This window comes from Naumovozyma dairenensis, chromosome 5, assembly GCF_000227115.2.
Source record: "Naumovozyma dairenensis CBS 421 chromosome 5, complete genome".
Taxonomy (NCBI): domain Eukaryota; kingdom Fungi; phylum Ascomycota; class Saccharomycetes; order Saccharomycetales; family Saccharomycetaceae; genus Naumovozyma; species Naumovozyma dairenensis.
The window spans coordinates 873,401-890,124 of NC_016483.1; the positions used below are offsets into that span (position 1 = coordinate 873,401).

At 35.0% G+C, this 16,724-nt stretch overlaps 7 protein-coding genes and 1 non-coding gene across 8 annotated transcripts; 6 read left to right on the forward strand and 2 right to left on the reverse strand.

The window, feature by feature from the left end:
• Nucleotides 1–1,589: 1,589 nt before the first annotated feature.
• On the forward strand, nucleotides 1,590–1,684 carry NDAI0Etrna7F. The gene is made up of 2 exons: nucleotides 1,590–1,627; nucleotides 1,648–1,684. It is a non-coding gene; the product is annotated as a tRNA-Phe (tRNA).
• A 617-nt stretch (nucleotides 1,685–2,301) lies between these two features.
• On the forward strand, nucleotides 2,302–3,939 carry ATP1 (F1F0 ATP synthase subunit alpha; the record flags this gene model as incomplete). Its single annotated transcript, XM_003670407.1, has 1 exon — nucleotides 2,302–3,939. The coding sequence occupies one exon, from the start codon at nucleotides 2,302–2,304 to the stop codon at nucleotides 3,937–3,939; it is 1,638 nt and encodes a 545-aa protein (XP_003670455.1).
• A 398-nt stretch (nucleotides 3,940–4,337) lies between these two features.
• Nucleotides 4,338–6,671, reverse strand: NDAI0E03960 (ATP-dependent metallopeptidase FtsH/Yme1/Tma family protein; the record flags this gene model as incomplete). Its single annotated transcript, XM_003670408.1, has 1 exon — nucleotides 4,338–6,671. One exon carries the CDS (start codon nucleotides 6,669–6,671, stop codon nucleotides 4,338–4,340), a length of 2,334 nt encoding a protein of 777 aa, XP_003670456.1.
• Nucleotides 6,672–6,901: 230 nt separating this feature from the next.
• BRN1 (condensin subunit BRN1) lies at nucleotides 6,902–9,574 on the forward strand (the record flags this gene model as incomplete). Its single annotated transcript, XM_003670409.1, has 1 exon — nucleotides 6,902–9,574. The coding sequence occupies one exon, from the start codon at nucleotides 6,902–6,904 to the stop codon at nucleotides 9,572–9,574; it is 2,673 nt and encodes an 890-aa protein (XP_003670457.1).
• A 386-nt stretch (nucleotides 9,575–9,960) lies between these two features.
• On the forward strand, nucleotides 9,961–10,746 carry MRX3 (Mrx3p; the record flags this gene model as incomplete). The annotated part of the gene is made up of 1 exon (XM_003670410.1): nucleotides 9,961–10,746. One exon carries the CDS (start codon nucleotides 9,961–9,963, stop codon nucleotides 10,744–10,746), a length of 786 nt encoding a protein of 261 aa, XP_003670458.1.
• Nucleotides 10,747–10,886: 140 nt separating this feature from the next.
• ROX3 (Rox3p) lies at nucleotides 10,887–11,558 on the reverse strand (the record flags this gene model as incomplete). Its single annotated transcript, XM_003670411.1, has 1 exon — nucleotides 10,887–11,558. One exon carries the CDS (start codon nucleotides 11,556–11,558, stop codon nucleotides 10,887–10,889), a length of 672 nt encoding a protein of 223 aa, XP_003670459.1.
• A 2,984-nt stretch (nucleotides 11,559–14,542) lies between these two features.
• On the forward strand, nucleotides 14,543–14,938 carry RPL32 (60S ribosomal protein eL32; the record flags this gene model as incomplete). Its single annotated transcript, XM_003670412.1, has 1 exon — nucleotides 14,543–14,938. One exon carries the CDS (start codon nucleotides 14,543–14,545, stop codon nucleotides 14,936–14,938), a length of 396 nt encoding a protein of 131 aa, XP_003670460.1.
• Nucleotides 14,939–15,299: 361 nt separating this feature from the next.
• On the forward strand, nucleotides 15,300–16,715 carry AVT5 (amino acid transporter; the record flags this gene model as incomplete). The annotated part of the gene is made up of 1 exon (XM_003670413.1): nucleotides 15,300–16,715. One exon carries the CDS (start codon nucleotides 15,300–15,302, stop codon nucleotides 16,713–16,715), a length of 1,416 nt encoding a protein of 471 aa, XP_003670461.1.
• Between the last annotated feature and the right edge of the window lie 9 nt (nucleotides 16,716–16,724).

The following is a 16,724-nucleotide window of genomic DNA, read 5'->3' on the forward strand; positions in this document are numbered from 1 at the left end:
GAGAGAGGGAGTTGACACTTCAAGAATATTTTAGGGGTTTACGTATAAAACCTACATTGAGAAAGAAGATTGCCTGATTTTACTATCACTGAACAAAGGAAAAAGGCATAGTATGTCACTTTTTTTTTTCACTGAAAAATTCTTGATTACGTATTACTGTAACTATACGAGCTCCAAGTCAAAATAAGAAAAATACTGGTGAGGTGTACTGCTGTTGGGTCTTTTGGAAAACTTTATTTGTAAAAGTGGGGGAGTCACTGTCACAAATTGGAAATGGAGGCGCTACCAGTTGACCACAGGACTGCCCTTATTTTTCGGTCAACTGTTTTAATACCGCTTAACTGAAGTGTGCCTATCATAGACACATACGTCTGTCGCCTTTTAAGAAACAAATGAATACACTGTTGATAAGTTAAGCGTATAATATAGTACCACAGGGTTGGAGTTGGTATTTGAATCAGACTGGTCCTCTTGAAAAGAGTGTCAAATTCGGCATGTCACATGTGTGAGTTAAAAACTCTTCAACATTACCCTCATTGTACTAACTCAAAGCGAAACCATTATCCACCAAATATGATCCCACCTTTAAATGGTTTAACATAGGTAAGATTTAGAGCAATTAAACCAACCTCGAACGTTTCAGACCCCAAACTCTTCAGGCTTACTGAAATCACCATGTAGCACCTCCTCTAATTGCGTTGGTCAGTGTACCTTACTCAAAATCCAAATTAATAACTGTTTTGAAAAACAATGTTTGGTCAAACAAGATTCGAATGGAAATTTGTTGTAATAGTCACCGACAGTATGTTAGAGTTTAGCCTTCGTTTCCAATATGTATAGCACACGTTTCAATACTTTACAATACATACCTGCTTCAATAATGTTTCTTGCTTCATTATATTCTACATTATATTCTACATTGGATGCATACTTACTAAATAACTTAGGACTCCTTCTCAATTATAAGCATCCCTTATACTATATATTCCCCTATACCAGAGACTCGAAGCTTACTGGTTTGTCCTCAGTGTCGCCTCTTGTATATTCACAGGTTATTGGTTACCAGTGGTAACTTACCCTCAGTCTACTATAAACAAGATATCCGATTCTGGTAAAGGGATATTGGCGCTACATAGATAAATGTTTATTTTATTATTATATAAGTATTTGCTGTCACGAAATTATGAGGCCCACTCAGTTAGTTATTGCTATTTCTTTATTAGTTGTTATTTTTATTCTATATTAAGAGAGAGCAACCGAATCAAATATCCTTAAAAATCTTGGCTTTTGTACTGTTTCACCCTTAAGTTATCGACACTGTAATCAGTACAAAGGGATCTTGTTCAACAATAATTGTGGCACGTTAAATAGCGTTATATGAAAATAACGCGTTATATAATTCATGTACTTTACATAACACTTTATGTAATTTCTAAGTAAAGAAACCAAGGATCTTTTACTCTTATTTTGTATTATTAAGTTATAACTACTTACTATTGATACATTGTAAATTGTAATATCCACTCAAACACTTTTCCGACAGGTGTGATCTATTATTGAAGACTTAAATAGCAAAATCTCATAATAAAGCGGTTTTAGCTCAGTTGGGAGAGCGCCAGACTGAAGAATTAACTTCGGTCAAACTGAAATCTGGAGGTCCTGTGTTCGATCCACAGAAATCGCATTTTATTTTTTCCTAACACCAATGCCGTGTTTTGCCTACTGTAAAGTAGAGAGTGATCATTATTACTCGACTAAACATTTTATCTGTGACTCTTATCGTTATTATTATTAATGTCACTATTACAAAAGTAGTCATCCTCTTTGGAAGATGATCAATCCCAATCCCACATATATTTCCAAGGCTCCGTTTTTCATCAAGCACGTGACCTGTCGACAGTCTACCCTTCCACTGCACTGCGCGAACCAATGAGATAAGATTCCCAAAATATTCGCCTTTTAAAATTAAATATTTGCAAAACAACCCTTTTTAATTTGATCAAAAAATATGAAGAAACTCGTATGCTCTTCTGGATACTTTACCAGTTCTAGTCCTTTTTTCTCGAGACACTTTATTGTTTTTAAACACACTCAATCATCTCAACCATCACTCAATTCCAATCAATTGATACAAAAAACACTTAGGTTGGTACCAAAGAAGAAATCGGTTAGAAGTAACGCAAGGAAGATACATATATATACTATAGTACCGATTAACAAAAAGAATCCTAATCCAACCAATAAGAGTAGTAATAATATAATACTAATAATAATATCAAACACAAAATTATATATTCCCAAATGTTACGTCAAACTGCACTTAAACCATTAATTCCCCTAACAAGGAACATCCTAGCAAGAGCCGTCCTCTCACCCACCCTTGCTTCCTCGAGAAGGTTGGCTTCCACCTCCACTAAACCACAACCTACAGAGGCATCCTCCATCTTAGAGGAAAGAATTAGAGGTATTTCTAACGAAGCCAACTTGAATGAAACAGGTAGAGTTCTTGCCGTCGGTGACGGTATCGCCAGAGTCTTTGGTTTAAACAACATCCAAGCTGAAGAATTAGTCGAATTCTCATCCGGTGTCAAAGGGATGGCTTTGAATTTGGAACCAGGTCAAGTCGGTATCGTGCTTTTTGGCTCAGATAGATTAGTTAAAGAAGGTGAATTGGTCAAAAGAACCGGGAAGATCGTTGATGTCCCGGTGGGGCCAGCTATGTTAGGTAGAGTCGTTGATGCATTGGGTAATCCAATCGATGGGAAGGGCCCAATTAAGGCTGAAAAGCATTCAAGAGCTCAAGTGAAGGCCCCAGGTATCTTACCAAGGAGATCTGTCCACGAACCAGTGCAGACTGGGTTGAAAGCTGTCGATGCTTTGGTCCCAATTGGGAGAGGTCAAAGAGAATTGATTATCGGTGATCGTCAAACTGGTAAGACTGCTGTTGCATTGGATACTATTTTGAATCAAAAAAGATGGAATGAAGGGAAGGATGAATCCAAAAAATTGTATTGTGTTTATGTCGCTATTGGTCAAAAAAGATCTACTGTCGCTCAATTAGTTCAAACTTTGGAACAACATAACGCTCTACAATATTCTATCATTGTTGCTGCTACAGCATCTGAAGCTGCTCCATTACAATATTTGGCTCCATTCACTGCTGCATCCATTGGAGAATGGTTCAGAGATAACGGGAAACATGCTTTGATTATATACGATGATTTATCCAAACAAGCTGTGGCTTATCGTCAATTATCTTTGTTATTGAGACGTCCTCCTGGTCGTGAAGCTTACCCAGGTGATGTTTTCTACTTACATTCAAGATTACTAGAAAGAGCCGCTAAGATGTCTGAAAAGGAAGGTGGTGGTTCATTAACTGCTCTGCCTATCATTGAAACTCAAGGTGGTGATGTCTCTGCTTATATTCCAACTAATGTCATTTCCATTACTGATGGTCAAATTTTCTTAGAAGCTGAATTGTTCTACAAGGGTATTAGACCGGCCATCAACGTTGGTTTGTCTGTGTCTCGTGTCGGTTCCGCGGCTCAAGTTAAAGCTTTGAAACAAGTCGCTGGGTCTTTGAAATTATTCTTGGCTCAATATAGAGAAGTCGCAGCTTTTGCTCAATTCGGTTCAGATTTAGATGCCTCAACAAAACAAACTTTGGTTAGAGGTGAAAGATTGACTCAACTATTGAAACAAAGTCAATATTCTCCACTATCTGCCGAAGAACAAGTCCCATTGATTTATGCCGGTGTTAATGGTTACTTGGATGAAGTGGACATATCAAGAGTTGGTGAATTTGAATCTTCATTCTTAGCATTTTTGAAATCCAGCCATGAAGAAATCTTGTCTGACATTAGAGATAAGGGTGAATTAACTAAAGAATTAATGGCTGCTTTGAAATCTGCTACAGAATCATTCGTAGCTACATTTTAAAATAGTTGCGTAACAAAATAATCAAATGTCACTACTAATATCAATCATCAAATTTACCATATTATGTTTTATTATTCTTAATCCCTCACTCCGTTTTTGAAACACAACATCTTCCTTCTATTATTATATATAATTATACTTATATTTTTTTAGTGCAAAAATAACTCACTAATCCTGCCTATACATACTATCAAAGTAAAGTAAAGTAAAACTAAAGTAAGAAAAACTCAATATAAACTTTTATCCACTTTATAAAATAACTCTATATGATTAAAAAGTCAAAAAAAATTTATTAATTATCTATAGTTGCTTTTTTTTTTAATAGTCTATCAATATATATAGATATGGAGATGTCGTGTGGAGTATTTACATGAGGGGTATCAATCGAATTTGTATTTTCATGTTCCGAATAATGTATTAAACATCGAAAGTACAGGAGAAATAGTGGAATTATTATGGCTGTCAAGATCTGGATTATGGATATCATTTTCAGCTGGCTCATCCGTTGCGTTCTTTGATCCATCTCTGTCTATTTGCTTACCAAGACAAATTCTATCCATTTCCTTGGCATCTAATGTTTCATATTCAACTAAGCCTTGTGCCAAACGATGTAATTCAACATTCTTTCTTTTTAGTAATTGCCTACATCTAGTTTCTGCCTCTTTCAATACTTTGATAACTTCATTATCAGCCCTTTCTTGAATATCATTCGACCATGTATTCCAATTTTCTGCAAGGTTTATTGGTCCAACTTCATCATTCATACCATATTCTGTTATCATGGCTCTTGCCATATTTGTAGCAGTACGTAAATCTGAACCGCAACCACTCGTCACATTATCTTCACCAAAAATTAATTCTTCGGCAATTTTACCTCCCATACAAACATCAAGCCTCGCAAGACATTCCTTCCTTGTTATATCAACTTTATCCATCTCGGGTAATTGGAATGTGATCCCTAAGGCATTCCCTCTGGGTAAAATTGTTGCCTTATACAATGGCGAAGCGGCAGCGGTATATTTCGCCATTATTGCATGGCCAGCTTCATGGAATGCAGTAGCTTTTTTCGTAGCTTCTGTCATTACCATTGATTTACGCTCAGCACCCATCAATATCTTATCTTTAGCCCATTCTAAATGTAACATATTTACCTCCGATGCGTTTTGTTGACAAGCATACACAGCAGCTTGATTGACAAGATTGAATAATTCTGCTCCTGATAATCCAGGTGTTCCTCTTGCAATTAAAGTACAATCAACATCATCACCCAACGTTATTTTCCCCATATGATGCTTTAATATTTCTGTACGTCCACGAACATCGGGTAAATCAATATTAACAATCTTATCAAATCTACCAGGTCTTAATAAAGCTTTATCTAGCGATTCAGGAAAATTGGTAGCTCCAATAATAATAATACCTTCATCTTTTTTGAATCCGTCCAATTCAACCAATAATTGATTTAAAGTTTGTCTTGCAAAACCTTGATCATCTTTACCACTACGTTTCCCACCAATGGCATCAATTTCATCAATGAAAATAATGGCAGGAGAGTTCTGACGAGCTTGATTAAATAATTCACGAATTCTCTTCGCACCTACACCAACATAAACTTCATCAAATTCAGAACCAGACATAGTGAAAAACTTAACATTACTTTCGCTAGCAGTAGCCTTAGCTAACAAAGTTTTCCCAGTTCCTGGCGGCCCAGTCAATAAGACACCTTTAGTCATAACACCACCTAAATGTTTATACTTATCAGGATTCTTTAAGAAATCAACAATCTCTTCTAATTCAAATCTTGCCTCATCACAACCTTTCACATCATTGAATGTAACGTTGTTTTCCACATCAGTGGAGTCTATAATTTTTGAAGCATCGGTATTATTAATTAATGAAGAATTATCAACCACGTAATTTAAGACACCAGTGAGACCATACGATACGATTCCCAAGATTGCTATCCATTTGATCCACCTGGAAATGATAGTGAACTTCGATTCTGATATGATTACATGTAATGGAGTTTGTTTAGTACCATGGTTATTCCCGTAAAGCAAAGATGAAGCCGCCATATTAGAAACAGCCATGCTGTTGTTAGTACTGGTCGTATTATTTGGCGATGTATTTTCTGTAAGAGTAGGGTTCACTAATCCGACAGAACTAGAGTTTAATAACTTTAATCTGACGTAGTCTGCTTCAGGATGTCTGCCGATACGTTGTAATGCTTCCATGTATAATTCTGTGCATTCAGGTGAAGTGGCGATACCGGGAGTTTCAAATCTTGCTACTACGTACTGTGGATAGTTTGATTTCAAGAGCAATTTATAAAAATCGTGTTGAGTTTGTGAGTCATGGATTTTCTTGTTTGCTATTTGTTCCTCATGTGCAAGCATAGATGCTGTTATTTTCTTCGTTGTTTCTACTCGTTCTCTATCATTCCTCCAGGAATCCATATGAATGCTAGATGTTTTGCTGTTAGTATGGAAACGACGATAAAGTAATGAACTAGTACAGATGTTATTTTTTGTAACCACTAATAGTCTATTAGCATTCCCTATTAGTAATCCTCTGGTGATTAATGTCTTGGTAAGTAGCGGTAAGCTTCTTTGTAAGCTGCATGTTTTAATGGCAGGAAACAATGGTCTAGCCAGTTCCATATTTTTTAGGTTCAACCTTCTTCTGCCTTTGTTTCCTTTCTCTAATCCCTTTCGAGTTCTTCCCCTTCTCATCGACCTTCGAGGATGTGTAATTAATGTATTTTATACATATTTCACTTTCTCTCGGCGATGTCTTCCCAGCAATTTCTTTGAAAACTACATACTGTAAACAAAGCAATCAACCACATCTTGATCAGATCACATTAAATCAGATCAAAAGAGAGTATAAAGAAGGGAAAGTATCGTTGCCCAGGTTACACTGTTACCAATTACAATTTAAAGCATACGAAAAATAACTCGAGATGGCAACAATACGAAGCCTTGAAAGATCACAATCCGGTATGGATCCACAGAATGCAGATCTCGAGGATGATGAAACAGGATTATTCACAAATAGATCCACTGTGATGGCAAATTTTGAAGAATGGATCAAGATGGCTACAGATAATAAGATTAATTCTAGAAATAGTTGGAATTTCGCTTTGATTGATTATTTTTATGATTTGAATGTCCTTAGAGATGCTGAAAATAATATCAATTTCCAAAAGGCTTCAGCTACTTTAGATGGGTGTGTTAAGATTTATTCATCGAGAGTGGATTCTGTCACAAGTGAGACGGGGAAGTTGTTAAGTGGTCTGGCACAGAAGAAGGCAAATAATAAAGATAGGAATAAGAATGCTGGAAATAATTCTGATCCCAATGGAAATACGAATAACAGTAGTGGCAGTAATGACAATAGTAACCAAGCTGATGATGATGCCAGTAATAGCGATAATGATAGTATTCAAATCGACCCTTTGACAGGGTTACCTATTGGGAGGGATGATAATTTAGATGAAAATGGCCATAATACCCGCCGAAGAGTTTATAATAGAGTACTCGAGACAACATTAGTGGATTTTGATAGTTTAAAAATGAAAGAATTAGATCAAGAATTAAATATCGATCCTTTATTCAAGAAAGCTTTAGTTGATTTCGATGAAGGTGGGGCCAAGAGTCTATTATTGAATACCTTAAACATTGATAATTCAATTCGAGTCATATTTGATGCTTCCATGAAAGATATTAATAATGCTGATAATGAGGTAGATGGCGAAAGCGCAGATAGAGAAGAAGCAGAAGAAGAATTAAAGGATATGGAAAATATCGAAGAAGATAACATCAGTGAAAATAATAATAGCGCTTATTCCGCGAACAATACTAGTATACACTCCGGGTTTGCACCAATTGAAGACGAAATTTTGTCATTAGGGATGGATTTTATTAATTTTAAACAATTATCAGTATGTGAAATATCATCGTCTATCCATCAATTACGAAATGTGGTCCAAGATATTAATAAAGCCAAAACGTTCATTGATAGTGTTAATAGTAACAAGTTTGATAACTTTTTGACAGAGGAAGAACTCCAAGAAACTATACCAGATAATGTAACGAATAATGATGATAATAATGATTTCGATACAGGTATAGAAAAAGAATTGGAATATTCCATTCAAAAAGAGGAAGAGAATAGAGACGAAGCAGTTGGTCCTGTAGCACTTGATTTAGGAGCAGATGATAATGAAGATGATATAGTTGGAGGAGGACAACCACATAGTAGGATAAACGATGGGAGGCAAACAATCTACGATGATAATGGCGATGGCGATGGCGATGAAGGTAATGATTCTAATATTATGATGAGTAGTATATTTGAACAAGATTTAATGTCATACTTTGATGAAAATTTGAAGAAAAATTGGAGAGGTAGAGAACATTGGAAAGTTCGTAATTTCAAGAAGAATAATAAACTACCGAAATTACTTGGATCCATCGAAGAGGAAAGAGAAGGGGGGACCCCTCAATTAGGTGAAGATGGTAATCCCATCGAGCCTTCTAAATCATCTTCTTTAAATACTTCTTCAACATCAACTAAGAATCTTCAGCAATCGGCACAACAACAACATTTTGAGATTGATTTTTTCGCACAAGATGATACCTTAGAGGAGAAAGTTTTCGATAATGCCAAGGGGAACGGTAAAAATAAGAGGAAAGTGAATATTGATATGCCAATTAAGAATCGTATTAATGATGCACATTTTTTATTACCTGATGATTATCATTTTTCAACTGATAAGATAACGAGATTATTTATTAAACCTACTGAACGAATGTGTTTATCTAATCTTCGCAAGAGGAAAAGTAAACATACTGCTAATGGAAATTTTACAACCAGATCACATACGGAATTGAGGACAAATAATAATGATGGCAACAACGTTGCAATTAATATTGAAAACCATGGTCCTGAGATTGCCAATGAAGAATTTTGGGCAGAAAATTATAAAAGGAAAGAAGCTGAAGCGAATCAGGGAATAGATGATGATGCTGATGATGCTGATGGGGAAGAAGGTGTTGTTGATGTTGTCGGTGCTTCTATGGATAATCCGTTTAATAATTTCGGAAATGGTGATGGTGATGGTGATGACGATATGGGTAATGGTATTGATTTTAACCAAGCATTTGATGATGATGACGATATGGATAAAAGAAGTCATGATTCCGAATTATCAACTCGTGATAAAGAAAGAAATGCTCATTTTAAGGATGAAGATATGAAGGAGGATTATTTGTCGAAGAATAATAAGATAAATTTTTCAAGAGTTGCTAAACGGGTTGATGTTAGAAGATTGAAGAAGAATATCTGGAGCTCAATATTAGTAAAAATAGATGAGCAGAAACAGGCAAAAAAAGAAGATTCGTCTCAGGACGCGGCGATCGAATCTTACATGTTTAAGTTTAGTGATATCATTGAAAGGGTAAGAATCAAATACTCCAAGGAAGTGCTGAAGGATATTTCCACAAGTTTCTGTTTCATTTGTTTACTTCATTTGGCGAATGAACATGGATTAGATATTGAGGACTATGAAAATCTTGAAGATTTGACTGTGACATTTACTCCCGCGGTTATATCATCATCATCCTCATTATAATGATCACGCATGACAATAAAAAATATTCTTTTGGTGATCCTACTTACCTCTGTAATCAATTATTTATTTAACAGATAAAAATACACTTCCATGTACCTTTTTTTGAATAAGTGTCATATAAACTTGCCAAGATGTCTCGATGGGTTCAACCATTGATGAAACTTTGTAGTATTCCAGTTGTTCAAGAAAGAAAGAAAGAAAGAAATGTCTGACATCTTTTATGGGAAGTCGAAACTTAAAGCCGAAAAGGTCAAACAAAAAAGGGCTTAACAGTATATAAAAAGATTACTTCGAGTAAGTACATCACTACTCAACTCTAATGAGTTATTGACAGAGAGAACAACTACGTAAAAGACAAGTCCAGATTAGATATAGTCGGAAATAATATGGGTATTCTACTGAAGTCAATAAATAGGTTGGTGATCTTACCAACAGCAGGATTTTCCTTAGGCGTCCTTACGTTCATGAAAGCATGGCCGGAGCTTAATACAGATGCTAATGAAGCCGGGAGGTTGTCGTTGAAGGATCCTGGAATAAATGATAATGCTATAATGCTTCCAGATTCTTTAAGGATAGAGAATGAAAAAATCTTGAATGCTATGAGGGAATTACCACTATATAAAAGATTAGTTAATGATCCGATGATTAAGCATACTAGACAAAGTGAGGGAATTCCCGAAGGTCATAAACCTAACCATGTGGGTCAAGGAATCTTGTTTGGTTCAGGGAAGTTAGAGATTGATCCTATTATATTCCATGATGAAAAAAATGGTGAGATAGTTATCTTTTATCATTTTGGTAAAGGATTAAGTAATGAACATGGTGCCGTTCATAAGGGAATATTGGCGTTGATATTAGATGAAGGGTTATGCCTTTGTGGATTCCCATTGTTACCTAGTCAAAGAGGTGTTACTGCCAAATTGAATTTAAAATTCCATGCTGATATTCCCGTGGACTCTTCAGCCATTTTAAGGGCAAAAGTCACGGAAATAAAGGGAAGGAAATGTGTCATTGATGGTACTCTAGAATCTGTTCCTCAATCATACGAGAATCCATTATGGAAGTTGTTAAATAAAGTGAATGAGAGGAAGCCAACGACGTATGTATCTGCCAATTGTATTCTCGTTGAGCCCAAATGGTTTAAATACATAAAGAATTTAAACATTATGTAAAATAAGAAACTCGTAATAATATTCCGTAAGAATTATTAAACATTATTTTTTTTTTGGAAAATTCTAAGATACAAAGAATAAAAAAAATTGTATATATGAATATTATATGAAATGTAGGTTCAGAGCGAGGAGAATTAGGATCATTCCAATCTTCTTCTTTTCAAATCCTCTTGTTGGACATCACTATTTGGTGTAGCCATCGATGATCCATTTGATTTATTTTTCCTTTTCTTGTTATTACCTACGCTACCAGGAATATTACCATTATTCTTCCCAGTTCCATCCAAATCAAATGCTAAATCATCCACATTAAATTGTTGTTGTTGAAATTCAGATGGGTAAGATTTTTCAAATTGAGAAATGACATTATTACAAACATTCCAATCCATATTCTTAGTAGATTGGAATAAATCCATATCTCTATTTCGTGCATGTTCAATCCATTCATTATCATTTTTGGAAGTGTTTCTATGAATTTGATTCATCATATCGGGATTATTTTGGAAAAGAATATGTGAAATTTCTCCACCTTTACCATTTTCTCTTGTCGGTATAGTGGTGAATTTCCCTGAAAGATCAGAAATTTGATTCTTGTATGATTTCCGTAGTTTTACTGCTTTGATACCAGTTTCTGTGTTGGATCTAGCTACTTGTCTTGAAAGATCATCTAAACCATATATGGATATGAGATCATCTAATGGATTGGGTATTTGTGGTTGGTATGATACTTCTGGATCGACGTAATAATAGTATGAAGGTAATATTTGTTCCACATTGCTAGAAGCGTTTGCAGTTTCTGTGAAGGTAGACATTTTTTAATGTTCTATTAAATTGGCGATTTATAAATGGTAATGGGTTTTGGATCTCGATGGAGGGGTGAGTAATATAGAAATGGAAAAAGACAAAAAATGAAAGAAAACAAAGAAGTTATGATTTTATTAAGTTACTTAAATATGTGGATGACATTCAGAGGAGAGTATTTGTCTCCCAATCAACAAAAATTCAATTCTTTTTGACACTTTCCCCTCTTATCTACTCCACAGGCCAAAATATTGTTGTGAAATTATTTTCAATTTTCCTTTTTCATATTTTTCAGTTTTTCAATTTTCAATTTTTCACAAACGAGGCGCTTTGTGCGACCCGTAGAATGGCGTGAGGGTAAGTGCCACACTAGGGATAACGGCTGACATAGCCGTCAATAAATTTTATTTCTAACATTTACTGTCATGATAAGTATAGTAATATTGTGAATACAGTTGACTTGCATATTTAGGTACATTCTTTAAATTCATGTACATATGTATGTATGTATTAGGGATTATGCAGGCCGGAACACTTATAAAGCCCCAATTGTTCAATTATGCCGTTGTGTACTCCAGGTATCTACGTGCCCTACTCAAAACACAGTACCTATCTCTGTTCACAGAGAAAGAAAAGATTAGTTGTAGTTACATATTCATGGACAAAGAAGGATTACCATACACTATATTTGTTCAACAGAAATTAACTAGACAAAGTGTTATATCAAATACATATATCAACTAAATCGGTGAAGTAGATAGGAAAGAAAGCAGAGCAGCCGATATATGTGGGGTAAGGATGTGGCTGTATACCTTTTTCGTCGATTGTTGTTCCGAAAAGGGACATGGGCGGCTATTTTCGAAAAGAAAGAAGAATTTGGGAAATTAAAGGTATATTATAAATTATAATACATTTACACACAGATGCATACGAAAGCTTAGTGGAAGAAACAGAAGGAATCGAGAGAAGAAGGACTTTTACCTCTTCATTATTAAAGGACAATGAGTATTCCATTCAAGGGCAGGAAGAGAGAACATGAAAGAAAAAAAAGATATAAGATACTGATGATTGCATTTCCTCTCTCTCTCTCTCTCTCTCTCTCTCTCTCTCTCTCTCGCGGTTTCATTTGTCCATAACTATATTATTTTCTTTTTTATAGTATATATCTTACACAAATACCCAAATAAACAACTTTAGGATTTTGAATAGCCTAATAACTTTTCAACTCTAAGTTTTTCATCTCTATTACTTGAGTAGCAATTAATTCAACTTATACTGCACCTAAAGCTATTGCTGTTGTGAAACGACAGAGTTTAAGAATCTTATACCACTTGATATTAGTTCAAAGCCTATGTGATCTTTTAATCATTACGCGCATGCTTAATGTGTTGGACTCCAATCACTGCCACAGTTCATTATTTTTCATTAATTTTTGCTATGATTAATTTATATTCTGATCCCGTACTCCAGGATGGGGGAATTATTATACCATTTCCTTAATCACAAATTCTGGATATAACTGAATACCTAAAATATCGTGTCCTTTGAAGTTTGAGGTGACATTCTATTGTGAGCTACAGCTTTAACCAGATATTTATTTTACTAGTATCGTTTCCTAAGGTACATAATGATAAACTCAATTCAATTGAGATAAACATGACATAGGTGTTATGAGTAGCGTAATTTAATAGAAAGTATTTTTCTTTGATATTTTAATCGGTTACAGGTATGGCACGAGTGAAAACTTTGCCAGAGTTGGGCACTACTAAATTAGAAGAGCTTTCCACTGGGAATTTCTCAGTCTGAAGATGATACAAAGAACGTCAGACAAGGGAAAAAAGGAAAACGATGGAAGTTTATAAATATAACAAGGCCGCTTGGGCAACGTTTATTTAAATTATTTTCTTCCTTGATTCCAGCTCCAAAAAGCATGAGAAGAGGTAAAAGAGCCCACAGTAAATAGTGAATCACTCGCTATCGAATCGAGGAAGGTCTGGTGCCTTTGAGTGTACCATTCCTCCTGCAAACCAAAAGGATTTGTATTGTGTCGTAACGCGTAATACCATCATTTATCCAATTAAACAACAATCTCCATGGCAAGCACCATAATAGTAACTTTTATTTTGAGACTGCTTTACATCCGTACATTTTAAGACAGTTGGGTGTTTTGTCCGTGTTTTCGTTAAAGAGTATGAATTTTTTCTTGGTTTGAAATAAGCCGGCCAGCTCCCTAAAAGTGGGCCCGGCTCCCGAGTTAGCCACTGTTCGGTTAGGCTGAACAAAAGAGGAAATCTGAGAGGCGAATCTCTCAGCTTTACTGCACCGAGTTTCATCTTTCCCCAGGCGGACAGGCAGGTTGGCCTCTCCCCCCCGTCTGATAGTTGGTTCCCGAAGTGAGTTCAGCAGGGATCCTGGATACTATACCATAACATGCCATAGCATAGCATCTCGGAGACACAACATCTCTAATTTCAGCTTCAGGAAGACGAAACTAGTATATAGAGAAGGTTTCTTTAAATAATTATATATTATTCCCCTCATATTATATCAAAAAATAAGGTAACCAACAGTGAATATCAAGGTATGTTCAACCATTTTGAGAAATAGAGGCTAGATGACATTGATAAGGTGAATGGGATACACATACGAAAGGATAGGGAACGATTCTCTAAAAACCAGAAAAAGACAAAATAAGATTAGGAAACATGATATTGCAATGAATGATTCGTAATTGGTAAAATGAAGGAAATAAGGAAAGATCAACTATATATCTACTCAAAAAAAATAAAGCCTTATTAGTATCAAAAAAAGTGTCTTTCATAATGGAGCTGTAAACCAAGTTGTCATTCTGATTTAAGATGTCTATTTATCTATCAAATATGATTAAAAAGAAAAACATTTTTTTACTAACAATAATTTTTATTGTGAAAAATTTTTATTGTCGTCTTTTTACATCCGACTATAATTACTATTACAATATCCCCCTTTAACATAGATGGCTTCCGCTTTACCACACCCAAAGATTGTCAAGAAACATTCTAAGAAGTTCAAGCGTCATCATTCTGACCGTTACCACAGAGTTTCTGAAAACTGGAGAAAACAAAAGGGTATTGACTCTGTTGTTAGAAGAAGATTCAGAGGTAACATCGCTGAACCAACCATCGGTTATGGTTCTAACAAGAAGACTAAATTCTTGGCTCCATCTGGTCACAAGACTTTCTTAGTCGCTAACATTAAAGATTTAGAAACTTTAATGATGCACACTAAGACTTACGCTGCTGAAATCGCTCATAACGTTTCTGCTAAGAACAGAGTCGGTATCTTGGCTAGAGCTAAGGCTTTAGGTGTCAAGGTCACCAATCCAAAGGGTCGTTTAGCTTTAGAAGCTTAAATAAACTTACTAAAGTAAACAAAAATATATATATTAATAATAAATCATTTTTAAGAATTTTAGTATCTTTTTTTATAATTTAAAATTATAATTCTCATTATCACTGTCATCTATACTATTATTTTCTCTTCTTTTCTTCAATTAATAGTAGTTCTGTTATTAGGGAGGATATTTTTCTGATGTTATTAATTATAGTGATGTTCATTGGTAAATCCTCTTTTAAGTTTAAGCGCTAAATTATATATACGTATATAAACAACAGCCACAAGCATTTTAAAATATAAGGAAGATTTGAACAATATGAGATATATACAAGAGGAAACAGGTAAGATTCCAATCACAAGACCTGCCATCACATAAAATGGCCTCTACTATACGATATGGTGTTCTTACTTTATTACATACAGCATGCGGAGCAGGAATATTGGCAATGCCATACGCTTTCAAACCATTCGGCCTAATCCCTGGGTTTATAATGATAGCGATATGTGGTCTTTGCTCCCTATGGGGGCTCATATTACAAGCAAGGGTTACTAAATATTCGAAAACTGATGATAATGATGATACTGCTAATGATAGATCAGTCTCGTTTTTCAGTCTAACACAGATAATTAATCCAAATCTGAGCGTCATTTTCGATTTGGCAATTGCAATCAAATGTTTCGGTGTGGGTGTATCATATATGATTGTAGTGGGTGATTTAATGCCTCAAATTTTGTCACATTTAATACCAGAATCACATTCAACTTCTTCACTTTTATTAAGTAGAAATTTCCACATTACAATCATGATGCTTTGTATTGTGTCTCCATTATGTTTTATGAAAAATCTAAGCTCGTTAAGATATGCATCAATGGTAGCAATTTCGTCCGTGGTGTACCTTTGTGTATTAGTGGTTTTCCATTTCTTATCCCCATCTCAAGAAATTAAAGATTTAAAAGGTGAACTATCGTATTGGTTACCTAATAACGAACCTTCACCCTTAGTGACACTCCCAATTTTTGTCTTTGCTTACACATGCCATCATAATATGTTTTCAGTAATAAATGAACAAATTGATAATTCATTCCATAATATCAAGAAATTAGCAATAATTGCCATGTCTTTGGCATTTTCATTATATATCATCATAGGTGGATCTGGTTACTATACTTTCGGAGATAATATTGTTGGTAACATCATCACCTTATATCCTCAATCAGTATCGTCTACAATTGGTAGAATGGCAATCGTATTTTTAGTTACATTAGCATTCCCATTACAATGTCACCCAGCAAGGGCTTCAATCCATCATATCATCTTGTACATAACAATGAAAATTAATGATGCAAAAGAAATCAAACCATCCAATCCGCAACAAGAACCTTTAGCACTAAGTGCTAATAATCAGGAAAGAGCAATGTTAATTAGAAGTGAAAGAAGTGATACATTAATAGAAGAAGAATCACCGTTGCAACCTGTAACAGTGCCTCTGGAAGGAAAACAATTTATCCTTATTACCACGTCAATATTGATCTGCTCATATCTTTTGGCCATTTCAGTCTCTTCTTTGGCTCATGTATTGGCAATTGTTGGTGCCACTGGTTCTACATCAATTTCTTTTATCTTACCAGGTGTCTTTGGTTACAAATTGATTGGATCTGAGATGTTGACGACAGAACAATTGCCTATAAAAACAAGGCTATTTAAATATTCAGGCTTGTTATTATCTATATGGGGTGTTTTTATTATGATAACATCTCTTGCTGCATCTATATTGTTGGGTGCATCACATTGAACAAGCCGT